The 19524-nt window shown below is 31.6% G+C and overlaps 1 protein-coding gene across 9 annotated transcripts in view; it reads left to right on the top strand.

Moving 5' to 3' along the window:
* The window catches only part of LRRIQ1 (leucine rich repeats and IQ motif containing 1), a 178788-nt gene that overhangs the window by 26867 nt on the left and 132397 nt on the right, over nt 1–19524 (top strand). For all 9 annotated transcript variants that reach the window (XR_012078573.1, XR_012078574.1, XM_072973310.1 and 6 more), the window contains exons 10-12: nt 92–242; nt 17293–17486; nt 17988–18115. Coding sequence is in view for 7 of the 9 variants with exons in the window: in XM_072973310.1 (XP_072829411.1) it covers nt 92–242; nt 17293–17486; nt 17988–18115 (473 nt within the window). In the remaining 2 variants the exon portion in view is untranslated. The remainder of the gene's footprint in view (nt 1–91; nt 243–17292; nt 17487–17987; nt 18116–19524) is intronic.

Here is a 19524-nt window from a genome sequence, read left to right as displayed (position 1 = left end):
ATATATCTCATCTTTCCTCTTTTTGCAAGCTTTAGACATTTCAATAATAAGCCCTTGAAATAAAACTAATTACATTTGTTCTTTGTTTTAGGAAAACCACATTGAGACTATCGACTGTGAAAATTTGGAAAATCTCAGTGTTGTTCTTCTTAATAAAAATCAACTGACTTCTTTTCATGGTTTGGATGGCTGCACTAATATCCAAAATCTTGAACTTTCACATAATAAAATCACTCGAATAGGTGAGAACAATGAAATTTGAATATATAGACATTTATTTCTCATGGTTATATTTTGTTTCATTTATTCCTTTTGAAGAATAGGCCACCATCACTAATTTGCTTATTTCATTCAAGCCATACTTATTTAATCTTTTATCCAGATTTATGAAGGAAATAAAATTAGCTTTAATGTATACACAAGGAATATTCTCCCACCACTGGCAAATGGGGTGGTTGTTCGTAGCGCCTCAGATTAGTATATTCACCTCCCCATTTCTTTCCTTATAAGCACTAGTGATCTGAGCTCTACTGGGGAATATAACACCTCAGTTCAGGTCCATCATATTTTTAAGGATCCTATGCTTTCTGCACTTCTCAGCACCTGTCATAACCCTTTCCTGGTAAACCCTTCCATCACTACTCTCTGTCTGTGCATCTATATACCTGAATATCTATATCTGTTCCCACTCTTATTCTTTATAATCCATGTAATTCAGTGACAGGAATGTCTTTTCTTGTGTAAGGCCAGCCTTTCTGTTTTCTGTAAATACACCTGTCATTCTTCTCTGGTGCCTTCTTCTGTCACTTATAACCTGCCTCGTGTCAGAGTCTTCCCATGGCCATTCATTCCTTTCATTGCCTCATCTCTCTTACCCCGTGTTGTCAAGTGTTGTGAAAGTGTTCTGTTCTTGTTCTCACTTCTTACTACCCAATGTGTCTCTTCTACCCACCGAAATTCAGCTTCAACTCATATCTATACGTTTCCAGTGTGGGAATTCTAAAATAAAAATCTCATTTTTTTCATTACCTGGCTTAATATTCTTAAAATATTTAACTTGTGAGAGTTTTCAAGGGACTTCATAGGGGCTTAAATAATGGTTAGTGAATCATCAAGGGTTGCCAAAAAATTATGAACTAGATAAGAACTACTCTGGTGTACTACTAATGGCTAAAATTGTTGGATTCCCCCAAAGGTACCTCCTTTCCACCTTCTCCATCCTATAGTGATTAGGAAATGTGATCTGGACTGAAATATCAGGGAGTGGGAGAGGAGCAGATGGAGGAGTAGAAGTAAGCCGACTTCCTGTATTTAGGCCTGATTGTACGTAGGCCTTCTTGATATTAGTTTCTTTTTTTGCTTATATTTTGTCTCTTCTTTCATTTTTTTTTATTGTTGAAAATTTTAAATATTTACAAAAAATGAATACATGGGGATTCCATATAACTGTATTCAACATTTGATCCATCATGACTATTTTTAGTTTTGATTTAATTTTTTTTCTTTTTTAAAGCAAATCCCCAAATCATAATATTTTATCCTTTCATACCTCAGGAGATGTTTTTTAATAATATGGTCTTTTTTTATTTAACTACAATGCATTGTGATGCCTAATGAAAATAATAGTGTTTTCTTTAATCAACAGATAATTCATAATCTAAATATCCTTATTTTTTCAAAATTATATGGGTTTTTTTGAATCATGACACAATGACCACATATTACATGTACGTTAGGTCTCTGAAGACTCTAATCTGTAATAGTCCTCCCATTTTTTTCCTCCACGCCATTGATTTGTTGCAAAATCTACATTAATTCTCCAATACAGTGTCCCACATTCTGTTTGTCCATTTACTTCCCTTTAGTATACTAAAGTTGTTTCACTAAGCCTGTAAATATTTCATTTCTTATAAATTAAAGTTAGCTCAACGGGCTTGATTAAGTTCAAATTCAGCCTTTTGAGCAGGAATTTTTCGTAGGTGGCGCTCTGTGCTTCATATTGCCTTACATCAGGAGTCATATAGTGTTTATTTGCTTTTGATGATGCTACAATTGAGTATTGGATATAGCTAGTGATAGCCTAAATCCTCCATTATAAAGTTCTCCAGCAAACTTTTATCTGATGCTTTCGTACTTTGATCAATGTGGCCTGAATCAGTAGTCGCAACTGGGGATACGAAAAATGCGTTTTCTAATCTGAACATGCCTTCCACCTTTTAAACACTGGTTTAATAAGAGCTGGTGGGTTATCTTGAAATAGTTTGTAGAGAAAAATACAGGAATAGATGCCTACCTTTGTATTGACAGATTTTTACAGTAAGATCTTAGTGGCCCTCATTACTTTCAGTGGTGCCATATGATTTTTTTACTTTGTTTTTGCACTTGTTTTCTCTCTCCCTACTATTCTCTCTTTCTCAGAATTCTTATGAATACTTATTCTTATATCAGTAACTTGTCTTACTATACTTTTTGATACTCAAATTGTCCTGTCCTGTGATTTTGATTGAACATATCAAACATTTATATCTCCAATTCAGATTTACTTTTTGAACATTATAGTTGCATTCCCTTTCTCTTTCTTGATTGATATCAACATTAACATAACTATTTGCTATCTATTATAATATCCATAAAATAGTTTCAAAACAAAAATGCCAATATTAGAAAAGCATTTAGAAGTATTTAGAAGAAAACTACTAAAATAATTTTGAGATTTTTTTGCATTTCTTTTGGTCCTTGCACTTTGTCCCCCCCCCCCATGTGATCATCTGAATTACTTTATCTTTGTGATTATGTTATGAACTTGAAATATAATTAGTTTACTTTTCCCATTTGATTCAATTTTATTTTTGATATGTAAAGCATGTATGTTTCCACAGTTAAACTGCATTAAAAAAGGCATACTCAAAGAGACTGTGCTTTCATCCCTGTTCTTTTCACCCTGTTCTACCACCTGCTTTTGTATATAGATATTTATGTATATATGTGTACAATAATATATGTGTATGTAAGTATACATACATAGACCATATCTAAGAAGTATATGTATATATGCTAATACTTCCTTTCACAAAATACAGAATATTTGAAGTACTCTTCTTTATCTTGCTTTTTTTCATGTAATAACATATATGGAGTTCATAGCATTCTTTTTCCATGGCTTTATAGTACTCGATTTTGTGGATGGACCAGAATTTATTCCACTGGTCCCTGGTTGATGGACGGTGGATGGTTTACAGTGTTCCACATTACCATAATGACTAGCCTGATACCTACATCATTTCATACTTTATCAGGTATATCTTTAGGTTAGTTTCCTGATACATATATATTTCAGGGGCAAAAGATGTCTTTAATTTAGGAAGATAGTGCCAGATGCACTTTATATGAGTTATACCATTTTGCACTTCTACCATTAATACATGTTAATGCCAGTTCCTTTTGCTTTTCTTCTGTTTATTATGTTGTTCATTTCTGTTTTTGAGTATATTTTTTTAATTCAGTTTTTTAATCCTTTTTCAGTCTTTTTCTCTGAATGCTGCCAATTCTGTAACTTCTGATATGTAGGTCTTTTCATCAGTTCTACAATTTTATGATATATTTTATCTTTTAACCAGGATTTCAGATTTCCATATGGAAAAACTATTTTTATTGTTATTTTTCCTAGTTTTATTTCATGATAGTTGGAGAATAATTTTTGTGTCATTTATGCTTTTTGAAACTCCTGGTTTTCCTAATACATGGCTAGTTTTCATGAAAATTTCATGTGTACTTGAAAAGAAGGTCATTTTTTTGTTGGAATATATACTGAGTTTATGTTTTCACCTCTAAAAATCTACCTTAGTGATCATTTGCTTTAGGTGTCCTCTGTCTACTTGATTTACCTTGGACTGAAAGAAAGAGTTGAGCTACTTTAAATGTGTCTGTTATTAATCAGCCTATTTCTTTATGTATGTCCTTTGGTTTCTGCTTTATGAATATTGTTCCATGTTGGATATTCTTAACAGTGTTAATTTTATTGTGAATTTTAGCCTTGAAAATTATAAGTTCCCTTCTTTGTCTCTTTAATGCTTTTATGACTAAATTTTACTTTGATGTAATTTCTTTTTGTTTATATCTGCCTACTTGGCCATCCAAAAAAATCATTTTTAACCTTTCTGAATCACTTTGTTTTAGGTATGTATTTGTATGCAGCATGGATTTGGCTTTTTTTTTTTTTTTTTTTTGGTCCAAGCTTAAAAGATTTTTCTCTTGTATAGACCTTGGCCATTTTCATTTATCAGTTTAATTCATATACTTGGTCTTAGTACTGTCATCCCATTCTGGACCATGCTCTCTCTTTCTGAAGGGAGGCCTTGTTGATAACACATGGGCTCCTCCACTGAGGCACCTTCACTTCTTACTTATCCATTCAGATTCTTTAGGATTTCCTCTGTAAAAGTGTAAATTCAGCCTGGATTGTATTGGTCCCAGATACTTGTTACTCCATTTAGAAAAAAATTTAGCTTGTAATTTCTTTATCTCTCATTTTCAATGGAAGGATAGGTTGTGGGTATTTTGATTTCATAGTTGCTTTTTATGAATTTCTGGAGGAGGTTTGGGGAGAGTTGGATCTAAGCAGTCACCATCATCTCTTTTTTTTTTTTATTACGAGAAAAGTTTGGTTGTTTTTACAAAACAACCTTTTGTTTTACAAACACTTCAAGGCACAATTTAAAAATATAATCTATAATGTTCTTTAATATGCTGATTTGCTTGTGTGCCTGTGCTGCATGTGGGAGTGTCCCAAACTGATGACTTTTGATACAAATTTTTTATTTTAAAATTTTAATTTAAAATACATGCAGAAATAAATTTGTTGTTGTTGGAATGAAAGCTAGTACACTGATAATGTATGTTACTATATTGGCACACACTGAAGCAAGCTTAAAAAAAAGAAAAAGGCTTCTTGTGAGAAGAAATGCTTAAACTCCCATTCACTTCATTTTCATTGCCAGCAGTGCTGTATGGGATTTTTTGTAGCCAGTGGATTTCCTGGGATAGGATATCTGTAAGATTTATGTGAAAACTGCCATAGTATTAATTGATGTATCTGGGGTATCTTTGTAGTACAGAGCAAACAAGGTAAAAGACATCTTTGCTGTCTGTTGGGTACAATGAAAACACTGTATTTATTGAGTGTGAGGAGAGTATACATGAGAAAGTAGATTTTCTGAAGACCAGTTGGAGTCTGTTTTTCATCTTCAGGAACTGCTTATGGAGATTCTGGTTGAGCTAACTGAAAAGCATAGATTTTGTCTTTCAATGATATATTGATTCTAAGAACTCTTATGAAGGGGCACAAAGATAGATTTGTGTTTGTAAGTTAGTAAGTCACTATTCCACACTATAATATTTCTTAAGGAGGTGAAATAAAATTGGAAGCAATACTGTGTGTTCTGCATTTGTAGTTTCAAGTTTAACTTGTTCCTAATTCTTACTAAGCTGTAGTTACTGCAGTAGTTAATATGTAATGTTAGTTCTGATTACTCTTTATCAGAAAACATTAATGCATATTTTTATTATTTGACTTTCTTTGCATTTAAATGAATGAAAATAGCAACTCTTTCACTCTCTTTAAGAGAATTCATTTGAAATCATTTTTACTGAATGTTTTCCAATGTAATTAAACAATTGTAGAAATAGAAACACAATGTGAAATACACTATTTTAGAGTAATAGTTTAAAATTTAATTCTATAAATTGAAAGTTATGAAGTTAATAATATATTTAAAGCTTTAAAGTTTGAACATATTGTGTGCTGTGACTATGGAAAGAGATTTTTAAAAATTATTACTAAATAATCATAACTGAAATATAAAATTAAAATGTAATTCAAAATGATATCTTTAAGATATATTACATATTGAGGTACAGATTATTTTCTGGTCAAATGTAGCAAAAATAATTATTTTATTGGTTAAATATGATCATACAAATTTTGTGGTAATTTAAATAATACTTGGTATGTTTTTATATTATTTTCTATAATTGGTTCTATTTGGGTAGCAAGTTTTTCATTATAGAGTGTTTTTCACTTGATCTGGAGTTATACTTGCATATTTTGAATGCACAAAATAATTTAAGTTCATTAAGTTCACTTTAGGTTGATGATTTTAAAGATGGTTATATTTTATCAGAAAAGAGATTTTATTATACTTTTAAATTTTAAATGTTTTGTTTTTTTCCCTTGAAGTTACATGAATCTTTGTCTTTTGTAACTCAGTTTAATTTGGGTAGATTGCAGTTTAAATTTTAGTGTTTGTTATCATCATTATATTTCATGCTTCTTTTTTGCCTGAAATTTCCTATAAGTAAATTTTAGGCAAAATTGATAAGACATTTTGTTCTCTACAAGTAATGTAGAAAAAACATTTCTTGAATGAATATTGCCACAGTGGTCGTTGACGTTTGTAAAACTGGTCTTTGGGAAACCTTTCATATTTTGATTTCGTATTTTAATGAATAGCCAAAGCAAAAGAAAAATAGGTGATTCATAATTTATTATCTAGTTTCTTTGTTTCTCCCAAAATATGTTGGATTTTATTGTCTTTCTAGCAGGAACATTTTGAAACTAAATTAATTTTTCAAATTCATGCTTTATGACCAAAGTGTTTTATAAATTTTAGTTACAGAAAAAATACAACTTAGTATAATATAAGTAGTAATAGATAACTTTTTTACCACCAGGTATTTGTTTTATGTGCTTTATACATATTTACTCATTTGTTTTTCACGTGAGTATTATGAGTTAGTTACTATTAAATCTTTTTTTCCACATGAGAAAACATAAACACAGAAAGTTTATGTCTAAAATCATACAGTTAGTAAATGATAGAACCAGGATATGAAACTCAGAAGTCTACCCTAGTACCTAATTTTTTAATTGTGTCATTCTACTCTGTCTCTCATAAATACACTTTTAATATTTAAGATTACTACCATTTTGTTATACCATTTTACAACTCTTTATGCTGGAAAAAATGATTTTTTAAGGTTTATTCATTAATAAATTTTAGTGGGCAAATGTACTGAGCACCGACTATATGTAAGTACTTTTCCAGGCACTAGAACACAGCAGTGGAATATTGCCTTGGATGCAGCAATAAATGAAATAAATGACCGTCCTGACTTTCACTGAAATTATCCTAGTGATAGGTATTTATAGAGAGAGAAAGAGAATAGGAGTAAATCCCTGTATTTCCTTTATTGTTTATTGGGTAAAAATGAAAATAAGTATGATGTTAATGTATAAGAGCAAATAATTATTTTTGTTTCCTTACTCATAAACCTTCTGTCTCTGCTATTTTAGGAAAACTTTAATCTGGAAACATGGTTTCTTTGTCAGCAATTTACATAAATTGTTAATTTATAAATTTTCAGGTAACACATTCCTACAATATATCATTGTAAATAGATGAAGATACTAGGAGGGTTTTTTTTTTCCTGCTGTTTTAATTTTCAGATAATTCTGCTTTATGGAAAAGTGACACTAGTATAAAAGATATTGAAATAATTCAACATTTTCACATAGACTTGATTACTGTGTCATGGCTCATAGGGAAAATGTGCCTGGATTAATTCTTGCTACAAAATGTTGTCATTGGAGCATTAGAAAAAAATAATGAAGTTAAAATAAAGCTATGGATATTTTGCTTGTGGAAATATTTTTCATTATATACTTAGTGAATTCTTTGGATTCCACTAGATGGTGCTAGCTTACTCTTTAGTTTTGAAATGCAACAATGCCTGGTACAAAGCTGAAAGGGATTTGGCAGGTCTGCCAGGCTAGGCGTCTTAGTTTACAGATGGAAAAACAGACTCACATAGTTTTCATCTAACTCCTGGCAGAGATGGGGCTAGAATCCAGGTTTCCTGATCCCTGTTCAGTATTCTTGTTTCCACACAACGTGCATGATCCTGAAGGACTTTTGCATTGAAATTGAAAATCTCAAACATAACTCAACATAATTGTATGTAACGGTCAAACATAGCAATCACTGAACAGCTGAAGGAGGTAGAGCTTCACCAAACACTTATTTAGTGAAAACCTCCAGCCTAATTGAACATCTTTAGCTTTGCTGTTCCTTACAGGAGTTTTTTTTCCCCCTGTGGCAGGAATGTTTTATTAGACCACTGGCTCATTTCTGAGGGAAGAATTCTTTGAAATAGATATTTGAGGCAAGTATAGCCAAATGCTAATTTTGCCATGGGCAATGCCCTTTGAGGGATAAGCATACTTGGCTTCAATTTTATTTTGTGAGACCTAGAAAAATTTTAAAGATCTAATAAAGAATATATTGAAGCAGTAAACTCAAAAATATTTAAGCAGTCCTTTATGATTTTATTTATTGCATGTAAGTCCTTTGAAGGAGACTCATGAATATGTTTGTGGCTGTTAACTTGTTTTGTTTTGGATGGGGAGTAGAAGATATATCAGAAATTTTGCCTGAGAGAGATTCATTTTCTTAGAGGTGTTGAGGAAGTAAAGATACCCTAATATCAAGCTTGCTCTAAGTCTGTTTTGCTCAGTTCTCATCCTTCATTTGACAGCAGAGAATTTCTAAGATTAAAAGTGAAAGGGGGCAATTTATTCTAACTTCCTTCACATCCAGATTCCCCCTTTTGATTCAATGCATTGCCTGGATCAAATGACTGTTGAATCAATTGTGTATAGACTTTTCTGAGTGTGTATTATTAATATCCTATTCCTTCTTCAAGGTTTAGCTCTCACGTATCTCTTTGAAGTCTTATTTGGTCACTACAGTTACAGTTTTTTAACTCCCTGCTTTTATTTGAGGATAATTGTTAGGAAACAATAATAACTATCAATTTTAGTACCCGACATGTGCATGCTACTTTAAAATACTATTTTTAGTCCTCTCAATAATGTGAAATCACCCCCACTCCACAAATAAAGGAACAAAGGATCAGAGAATTTAAGTAACTTGCTTATATTCACATACCTGTTTTCTGAGCAGGCACATGTTATTGAGATTCAGGACTGCCTGCCTTGGAGCCTGTTCATTTTTCACCAGGCCATACTGCCTGCTGATCCAGTGGGGCACTGGTCACATTAGCCAGTCATGGAGAAAAAGTTGTACATGGGACTAGCATGATTGTAGATTGTAGACTTTCATTATTACAGTTGTTCCTTTTCTGCTGTAAATATTTTTGAGCCTATGCCATTTGGTGTACATAAATTGACAACTGTTTCTGTTGAATTGACCAATTTTATCATTTTTAGATATCCTTTTTCATCTGTGTTAAAGCTTTCTGCCTTATTCTTTTGTGTCTGACATAACCAAATCAACTTTCTTTTGGACTCAGGACCCTTTTAACACTTAAAAATCCTTGAGGGTCTCCCTCAGACAGCTTTCATCTATGTGGATTATGTCTATCAATATTTACTAAATTGGGAAAAAACTGAGAATTTTGGGGGATTTATTCATTCATTCATTCATTCCAAGTTTAGGATAATAGAGCCTTTGCATTCACAGCAGTTTTAGAAATAATAACTATTTTACAAACAAAATGATACAGTGAGAGGAGGGTCATTGTTACACATATTTGCAAATCTCTTTAATGTCTAGCTTAACACAAGACAGCTGGATTTCCCTATATCCTTCTGTATTCAATTTGCTACAATATCACACCTCATGTAGCCTCTGGAAAACTGCACTATGTGTTCCTGAGCAAATGGGAGTGAAAAAGGCAAATAACCTCTCAGAATTATTATGAAAATAGTTTTGACTCCATGGAACCTTTAAAAATGTCCCTGGAGGAAGGCTCTGGCCTACACATTGAGAATTTCTGGTTTGGTGTTTACATAATCCATCTTTTTCTATCCTTTTACTTAACATTATTTCTGCAAGTTCCATTTTTGGCATTTTTAATGTAACATAAAAATTTGTTGTTTTTGTTATTGTTTTATTTAGGCTGCCGGACAAATTTTAGCTTTGATTTGTAAATTTTAGTCCCTAATAATTAAGTGTAATCGGTAATGAAGTGCAATTACTGATATACTTGAGTTTAAATCTACTGTCTTACAATTTATTTCTATTTGTTTGTCCTTTCTGTTTTTTTTCTCTTTTCATGCCTTTTGGTTTGGTTGAGATTTGAGACTATTCCATTTTTCTTTTCTACTCTATTACTATTTATATATTATTTTACTCTTCTTTTGGTTTACTACAGGTAGTGATCATGCCTTCTTGATTTACCAAATCTGAATTTATTTGGCACTTTCCTCTGTTTTTCAAGGCAACGGGAGGGTCTTAGAAAACTTCAACTTCATGCATGTGTATGTTCTGAATGCCTTAAGACATTATTATTTTATAAAGTCAATATCATTTGTATTCACCCACTTTTTAAACCTTTCCATTGATCTTTATTCTGCTTTTCGTGTATGGTATTCTTTCACCAGGAGAATTTGCATACACACACACATATATACACATGTGTGTATATATTTTGGGATAAAGACTTGCCATTTGACATGCATTTCCTGCACTGTGAATGTATTTTTAATTTATTGTAGCCTTCCTTGCCTGGGTTGATGTGCATCAACCTAATCATTGATCCTTGGAAGATAATTTTCTTTTTCCCCTTTTAAGATTTTTTTTTTGTCCATTGTTTTCATCAGTTTACTCTGATATTCCTATTGTGGTTACCTTAATATTCACCCTATTTGCATCCATTGTGCCTCTTAAATCAGTGGCGTGGTGTCCTTCTTCAGTGTTGAAAAATTCTGAGCTATCATTTCTTTATACAGAGATACATATAAATATATATAGATTCCCTCTATATTCTATAATCCTCTGATATGCTTATAATTATCCTTGTATAATTCTTTACAATTCTTTTGCATCTCTGTAGGTCATTCTGGATGTTACCTTGCCACTCAAATTACAGTTCACTAATTCTCTTTTCAGCTATGTCTAATGTGAGTCCATCCAAGAAAATCTTGTTTGTAGTTCTAGATTTTCAGGTTTAGAATTTCTATGTGCTTCTTTTATTAAGCATCCAGTTCACATTTTTATAGTATCTAATATGTAAGTTTTTAATTTTAATTTTCCTTAATGTGTTCACCAAAGTTTTGTTAGCATGTGTGTGATAACTCCATTGTCTGGATTCCCATGGATAGTGTCTGTTGTGTGTGGTTTTTCTTGATTTCTATTGACATGATTATCTCCTTGCTTAGTTTTTTGTTATTTCTACAGTCAGAAAATACGAAGAAAAACAAAGCTGTAGAATAAATTTGAGGCTATTTTGTTGTTATTTTCCTCTTGAGGTCTTTACTGTTTAAAGCTACAAGCATTAGCAATCTCTTTGCAGCTAAATTCATATATATTCATAATTCATTTATTTAAAGCTGGGCTTCAGTACCTGGGGAGCCATTCTGTATTTGGATTCATGTGTAGCATGAGGAGGTCCCAACTGACAGTAAGGTAGAGATTCGTTGGTCCTCCTTCTCTGAAGAGAGCGCTGCAGCCCGGATTTTGACCCTCTAGTGCTGCAGGCTTTCCTTTCTCAGAATTAATAGATACCCTGAATGATGTGCTCACCTCATTTCTTCTGGAAATTAATCCGCTTATTCTGTGATACCAGTTTAGTTCTTAAATGCCTTCAGCAGGTATGTTTATATTTTGTCATTTTTTTTTTTTAGTTATTAACAAAAGAATGTTTCTCATTGCCTTATCCATCATTACTGTAAACAGGAAGCCTACGCTACATTTTCCGTTTTTCCCCCTTCTCCTGTCTTGTCTTCTTTTGAGTTGTTTGGTATGTTCCCTCTCGTTTTGTCTTTTCTTCTCAATTCCTTTGGTAGTTATATACTTTATTAATTAAGAGGTCACCACAGAAATTTTAAAATACACTCAGTTTATCTCATTAATTGGTATCTTTACCTCAACTTGCCTGACTTATATGTGTTTGTTGTTCAGGATTTTAAATGTATTTTTATTTAACTTCAAGGACTACATTATGGTTGTTTTATACAAAGTTTGACCATGTTTTCCCATATTTATTTCTTTTATGCCCTTTATTATTTTTCATTTAAGATCTTGGATCATTTTTCTTCTTCCTGATATAGATCCTTTAAAGTTTCCTCAAGTACAAGAACTAGTTGATGGAAAACTCTACCAGATTTAGTTTTTCTGGAAATGCCTTTACTTAACATTCATAGTTGAATCATAATTTAACTGGGTGTATATAGAATTCTAAATTAAAGTTTATTCTCTTTCAGCAATTTGTAAATATCATTCCACTACTTTTTTACTTTCACTGTTGCTATTCAGAAGTCAGTTGTCTGTTAACTACATGAAACTTTGAGGGCATTATCTGTGTCTCTTTTAAGGATTTTTTCTTGTCATTGCTGTTCATTGTTATGAATTTTTACTCTGATGTGTCTAGGCATGGATTTCTTTTTAATTCATCCCGCTTGGGGTTTGATGCAATTATTGAATATATAATTTACACTTTTAAATTTTATCTATTTGTCAACATTACCTCTTCAAAAGTTTTTTCTTCCTCATTTTGTTCTCTCCTTCTAAATGTACATACACTAGATATATATTACATCTTCTGACTCTTGCCTCATTATTTCCTATATTCTTTCTCTCTCTCTCTGCTGCCTCTAGATAATTTCTATGTATCTATATTCCAGTTGACAAATTCTAACTTGCTGTTAATCCTGGTCACTGACTTTTTAATTTCAATGAATCTTAATTTTCATGTGGGTCTGGTTTTTCTGGAATTTGTTATTTCTGCTCTTACTTGTGATGTATTATTTCTTTGTGTATCTCTTGTGATTTTTTTGGTCACCCGTCTTTCCCTTGGAACTTAAGCTTTGTGATTATTCCTAATTATGAGATTAAAGTTTATTATTTAGAAATTTTTCAGATGCCGAGGGACACAAACAATCTAGAACACTTGTGCTACATTTGTAGTGGAAGTTTCCTCATCACCATGAGAGTAACTTTGAGTTACAAACCTATGAGAGAGTCAGCTTGTGTTTATTATTTTAGAGGGAGGATTTTTTTTCTCCTCTTACTGAATACTGAGATTTGAGATAGGCAGTTTAATTTCCTGTCTTCTGGTTAGGTATAGCTGATTGGGGTCCAAGTTTATGTAGAATCGTTTGTTACACTTGCCTACTATTGGTGAATTTTAAGTTTTGTCTCCTCAAACTGTGAGGTTATATTGATCTTCATTTTCATCACATTTAGCAAGTCTTCTAACACAGCAAACTGGCTTTACTGTTCTGCTTGCTTTTCTTTGCCTACCGTATCTATTTAGATTTTAGACTGAGACTTTTTTGCTTTCTTAATAGCTCACTTGAAACATTAAAAAAAATGTTAATGACCGGTTTTGGTTATTTTCAGAGGTAAAGATGAGCACACTGTCCGACCAGAAATTTCTGGGAATGAAATTTTTTGTTTCTTCCTAAGTAACTTTTAATCTAATCTATAAATCAATATATGATTATTGTCTATAAGTTATAATGTAACATGATAAAATAATAATGCATAATAATCCCACTATCCAGATATAACCAGTATTGGTGAGCTTTCCAGATTGTTTTCTATCCATTTTAAAAATCACTACAGTCATACTGTTTTGTAATTTACTTTGTTCACTTGACAATAAGTTGTGAATGTTTTTTACATGTCATAATTTTTTAAAAATTCTAGTTGAATTTATCAGGTAAGAGATACTTGGGCAGAGATTATATATGTCATTTTTCTGTTTCCATGAGGACACAACATAGTGCTGGGACTTGTAGAACAAGTCTCATCGAGTTCTGTGTTACAAGTAAAGCTATTTTTGGAAAAACATTTTCATATTTGTAGTAAAAATGTGGAGAATATAAACGATTTATACATGTTAACATAGAAGATACTTCATGCTTGCTATTTCAAGAAGTAAGAAAAAACTGTCACATATCACTATTAAGAAAATAAAACTGTAATAAACATAGCTAACATCTGAGTAGAAGTTAAAAACTGAGGAATAACAAATGTAAAATGATAAACAAAATGTCCTCCTTTATGAGGGAGGCATATTCTATGAAAAAATTATCTAAATAAGGAATCACTTGAATGAACATTGGAACCTACTGTTCTTATGTAGATAAATGTACTTAGTGTAAAGTTTAAAGATTTAGGTAGTTAAAGTTTAATTAAACATCAGAGAACGTTTAATAATACCTGTGATAACTAGAGTATACATAAAGAGATGTGCACTAGGCATATGTTTTACATTCTAATAGTAAAGTAACAGTTAACTTTTTAGTACTGCTTTTGAGTTGATGCAGCCGAAACTTTATCACTACTGAAATGGAACATCAACTAGGATTTAGTACATTGAAGTACAATGATTTCTAGAGTAAGCAATTGTTGAAATATGCTGAAGTATTATAAAAGAATCTTATAGTGATCAATAATCATGTACATGTGAATTACGGGTTAAAACATTCATTTTCAATCAACTTCCCTACAAACAACTTACTAAGATGGGACGTATTTAAAGACTCATGAAAGCATTGTTAAACATTGTGGCAGAAGATTACATGAAAATCTTTTTACTCCAAAATTTTAGACTATCTATTGGCTTCCTTGTGCTAAAAATAATAAAATTGTCTCACTTACAATTCTATCTGTTCCTTCCAATTTTGTCAGTCATAATATCTTATTTGTTGTTCAGTAATTTATAAAAGGTATACTTTTGATTAATTAATTTTAGACAATATTAACTGCTCTTTAGGAAAATAGAATAAATCATGATAATTCCACTTTTTCCAGTCTTCTTTTCCCCTCACCGTTTTTGTTTTTTACATCAGGATTTATGACATCAAATCAGGATTTATGACTCCATCTATATATCCTATAGAAAATTAGATCTGTTTGAAGATGGGTCAGTACCAGTCTTTTTTTTTTTTTTGACAGACTACTTCTTTCATCTTTTGCCTGCTTGTACTACATAGTTCATTAACTCTTTTTAATCTTATTTTTCAAAGAAGGGCTAATGGATGCTGTATTCCCTGAATTCTTTCACATTCAGGAATATCTCTCAGTTGCCTTCATACTTGAAATACAGCTGTGCATTCTGTTGTTAGGTCACATTTTCACTTGCTACTTCATGAACATCGCTCCTTTGCATTTTGATATTGTCTTTTGCTGTGGTTAACCTGGAGGCTAAGTTGATTTTTCTCCCTCATAACTGATTTCTGCCCCAGATACCTGAATAACATTTTCTTTGTCCTTGATCAATAAATTAAGCAAGATATCTGATTGTGAATAAACCCACATAAGTTTTTCTTGGAATATAGTGTCCTTTTCAATTTTCATAGATTATTATTCCTTCATTTCTGGAAAGTTTTCCTCTATATATATATTTGAAAACTTTTTTTGGTCTGGTTCCATTTTTCAATCATAGATGATCCATATTTTGTGACTTTGTCTATCTGTCATTTCTATTATTATTTAATTAGTGTAATCTATGTCTTTTTATCTTCTGCTTTGCATTTTACTCTCAATGTGATTCTCTCTTTTTGAACAATTCAGTCTTTAGTTCTCTGTCCTGTATAATTTTTTTTTCCTAAATTATTAGTTCTGCCATGGTGTTATTTTGGTCGACTTCTTTACCCACATCTTTTGTTTTAGTGTCTTTGAATTCTTGTTACGTTAAGTTTCTTTCAATGTTCTTCCATAGCTCAAAGCATTTTCAACATATTTTCTTCTTTCTTGTGTTTTCTTAAGAATAGAATTCTTACTGTATTAGTTATATATTGTTGTGAAGAGAAGTACCCCCACATTTAGCAGTTTAAACCACAGACATGTATTACCTCATGTTTTCTGTGGATCAGGTATCTAGAACTGGCTTAGTTGGGTTGTTCAGGCTCAGGGCTCTCACGAGGCTGCAGTGAAGCTGTCAAACAGGACTGCCATCATCTCAAGGCTCAATGAGGCTGAAAGATTTATTTTTAGTCTCACTTTCTCATGGTTGTTGGAAGACCTCGGTTTCACATATTTTTAGATGATTTCCTTTTCTTTTTCTCATTAGGCCAACACACACACACACACACACACACACACACACAAATGCATGTCCTCCCCTTCCTCCCTCACTGTTACAGTTAGGCCAGTGTTTTAGAGATCCTGCCAAGTCTCTTTTTTAGCATTTCACTGAATATCACCAGATTGGAATCTCTAATGGGTTGCTGAACTTCAATTTTGAAGTGATTATATAATTAAGTCATTCAAAAGTATATCTCTTAGGTACAACTTTAAAGCTTTGCCTCCCTGTCTCTGTATAGTGTCCCCCACTTTGACTACATAACAAAACCCTTTTGACGGGTGACAGCATCAGGTTTTCTCAAGTTTTTTCTACAACTTAACAACCATTTGGTGGTGGTGGTCAGGATTAAATACAGAATAACAGTTCTATTCAATACTTTCTCTGCTTTTGTCTGCAAATATATTGTTTTAAAATATTACACAAGAAGTATGTTCTCATTTAAATTTTTTAAAAATAGAGATGAATGCATTGTAAGTAGTGAAACTTTCTCTCTCTGCTTACCCTTTCTCTTTCTTACTTTGCAGGGGTAACCACTGTTCCTAGATGCTTATGAATCAACCCGGACCTTATTCTATGCAATACAATTGTAGATGTGCAGATTTAGATTCAGCTACACTCGTTAGCTGAAAGCCTATGTTTGCAACTTAGGTTTTACAGACAGTAGTATATCATGGGCATCCTTCTGTATCAGACTACTTCATATTGAAGATTATACATTTTCGTTTTATAGATACTTGATAACTTACTTAACTATTCCCTTACTAATAGACATTTAACTTTTCTCCTTAACTTTTCTAAAATTAATATGGCAAGGAATCTCTGTATGTATTTCTTGATAGTTGTGTGTGTTACCGTATAGTAGATTCCTAGAAATAGAAATGTTCAAATGTTTCTCAACATCTAAGGCTTGAAATCATGGTAATGTCACCAGATTAGAATCTCTCATGGGTTGTTGAACTTCACTTTTGAAGTGATACATAAGTAAGTCATTCAAAAATATACCTCTTAGGTACAAGTTTAAATAATAATACATTTTATACACACACATTTTTCAGCTGGTCTAAGTCCTCACTTGATATTGATAAATAGAAAGATGCACTTATTTAGAAAAAATTGAAACTCTAGTGTCTGGAAGAATGTGTGATACAAGTGATCTTGGAAAATTTTTTCTTCCAGGTGGCTTAGAATCTTTGAAAAATCTTCAGCAACTAATTGTGGACCACAATCAGTTAATTAGTACGAAAGGGCTTTGTGATACGCCTACCATTATATACCTGGATTGCTCACATAATCATCTTACTGAAGTTGAGGGCATTGAAAACTGTGGATTGCTCCAAATACTGAAGTTACAGGGAAATTATCTAAGTGAGGTAAATGCTTTGAATTGATTTCTGTGACTAGCACAACAGTTTTCTTTTGATAAATACCAACCACACATTTTAAAAGCAATTGTGTTAAATTTTGTTCTTTTTTACTTATAATCTGTATTCAATTTCTAGCTTAAACTATTATATACTTTATTTTAAAAATGTTCAACATAGTTATAATCTTATAGATAAATCTAATAGTGTTTTATAATACTGAAATGTAATAAATCATCTCTTTAGTTATGATTCAATGTATAAGTGGGACCAAACTTATATAAAATTTGTTTGAAGTACTTTTTATTTTTTTTTAAAGTTCTAATTATGAAGTCAATTATTAGAAATTTTACTCATACTAAAATGCTCATAATATTATACTTTGATTATAATATGCAGTTTACCAGAATACATCTGTTGTTAGTTTTGGTAAGTTTTATATTTTTAAATGTGGTTAAATGACAAAAATATTTTACTTAATATAAGCTAATAACCCAAATTTAAATATAGCTTCCATCCTTGGAGAATCATGTTCTACTAAGAGAATTACACTTGGATGATAACAGCATTTCAACTGTGGAAGCTTTTTCTTCATATTGGCTGCCTTTACTACAAGTCCTGACTATTTCTCAAAACAGGTGAAAATGCACTTTGCTTAATCAAGCTTAAATGCAGTGAATGATTAACGTAAATGTGTGATCTTCATAACTAGTAGGAAAGTTGTTAGGTTTTTTCCAGTAATTCAGTGAACTTACATCACAATAAATTAGTACATTAAATTATAAATATAATTTTATAGTATTAAATAATTAGTGTATTGACATACTCTCAAATTTCAGTAGAATTTTGTTATTTATCCTACTTATTTTGTTTCTTCTAAAAAATGTACTATGGAAATCTCTCAGGGCAGGTTTGTTTATATTTGTAAAGGTACAGTCCTTGGAAAATACAGGAGGTAGTTAATTTAATTCAGAAGGATGCCTCATTCTCTCAAATGGTACTTATTAAGTCCTGGAAGAATGATTTTTAATCTGCTCTCAACTTACATGTCTTTTTGTAACTGCTAAGATTGATTTACATTTGATTTCCCTCAGGATATAAAGTAACACTTAAAAAAATACATTAACATTAAATTGAGATGGGTACCTGCCACAAAAGATCCATTTGAAACTACCAGACATCTGGATCTTTGCAGAGAATAACTGTCTAAAACTGAAACAGGAGCACAATATGTGTATATCTCCCTCCTCGTAATGTATCATTGAGACCTCTTCACTCTAATATAATTAATTTGTTCACCAAAGGCACATGGACTAGTGGAAAGGAACCATCTTTAATAAGAAGTTGCTTCTTTGAGTTATACAATTCTTGCAAAACAAGTGAACAAGGACAGCTCACTTTTAATATGTTTGTCAATTACCCCCCCATAAAATGTAAATTTTTCTCTCAATCTCTGACATAATGGTGCTCATCCTTTGAGCATGCACGTCCCAGAAGACTGAACTTCCACCATTAAACTATTCCACTATTTAACAGATCAAAAACTGAATTGATATTTTAAAATTCCCTCAAATTGTTTTAATCACATCTAAAATATGAAAATTGATATTTATTCCAAAACCAGCATGGTCAGATAATACTGTTTTAGTAATGTGAACCATCACAAACTTATTGGATCTTTTCACAATATTTTTCAGGTAAGGAATACGATTTCAATAGAAATACTCAGCAATGCTTTGGACATTGCTTATAAATTACTCAGTAATTGACATATCTAGCATATTTTATAAAAATAGATCTTAAACCACATTGATGAATATAATAATATTTAAAGAATTTAGAAAATATTTAAATCAAGAACACTGTTTGAGAAATAATGCCTTTTATTTCTTTGGACAATTTAAATCATCAAAGAAATAGTCTGATTTTAAAAATTAAAATTTATACTAGCTGCTAGACTTTTGCCTTATCAATCTGATGTGACTTATATCAATCTGACATCACTAGGAATTTTATAAACCACAGTATTAAATTTTTTTAGAGTTGA

Source organism: Vicugna pacos, chromosome 12 (assembly GCF_048564905.1).
Source record: "Vicugna pacos chromosome 12, VicPac4, whole genome shotgun sequence".
Taxonomy (NCBI): domain Eukaryota; kingdom Metazoa; phylum Chordata; class Mammalia; order Artiodactyla; family Camelidae; genus Vicugna; species Vicugna pacos.
Note: the sequence above shows the minus strand (reverse complement) of the source record. Positions and strands in the feature narration are given on the sequence as shown.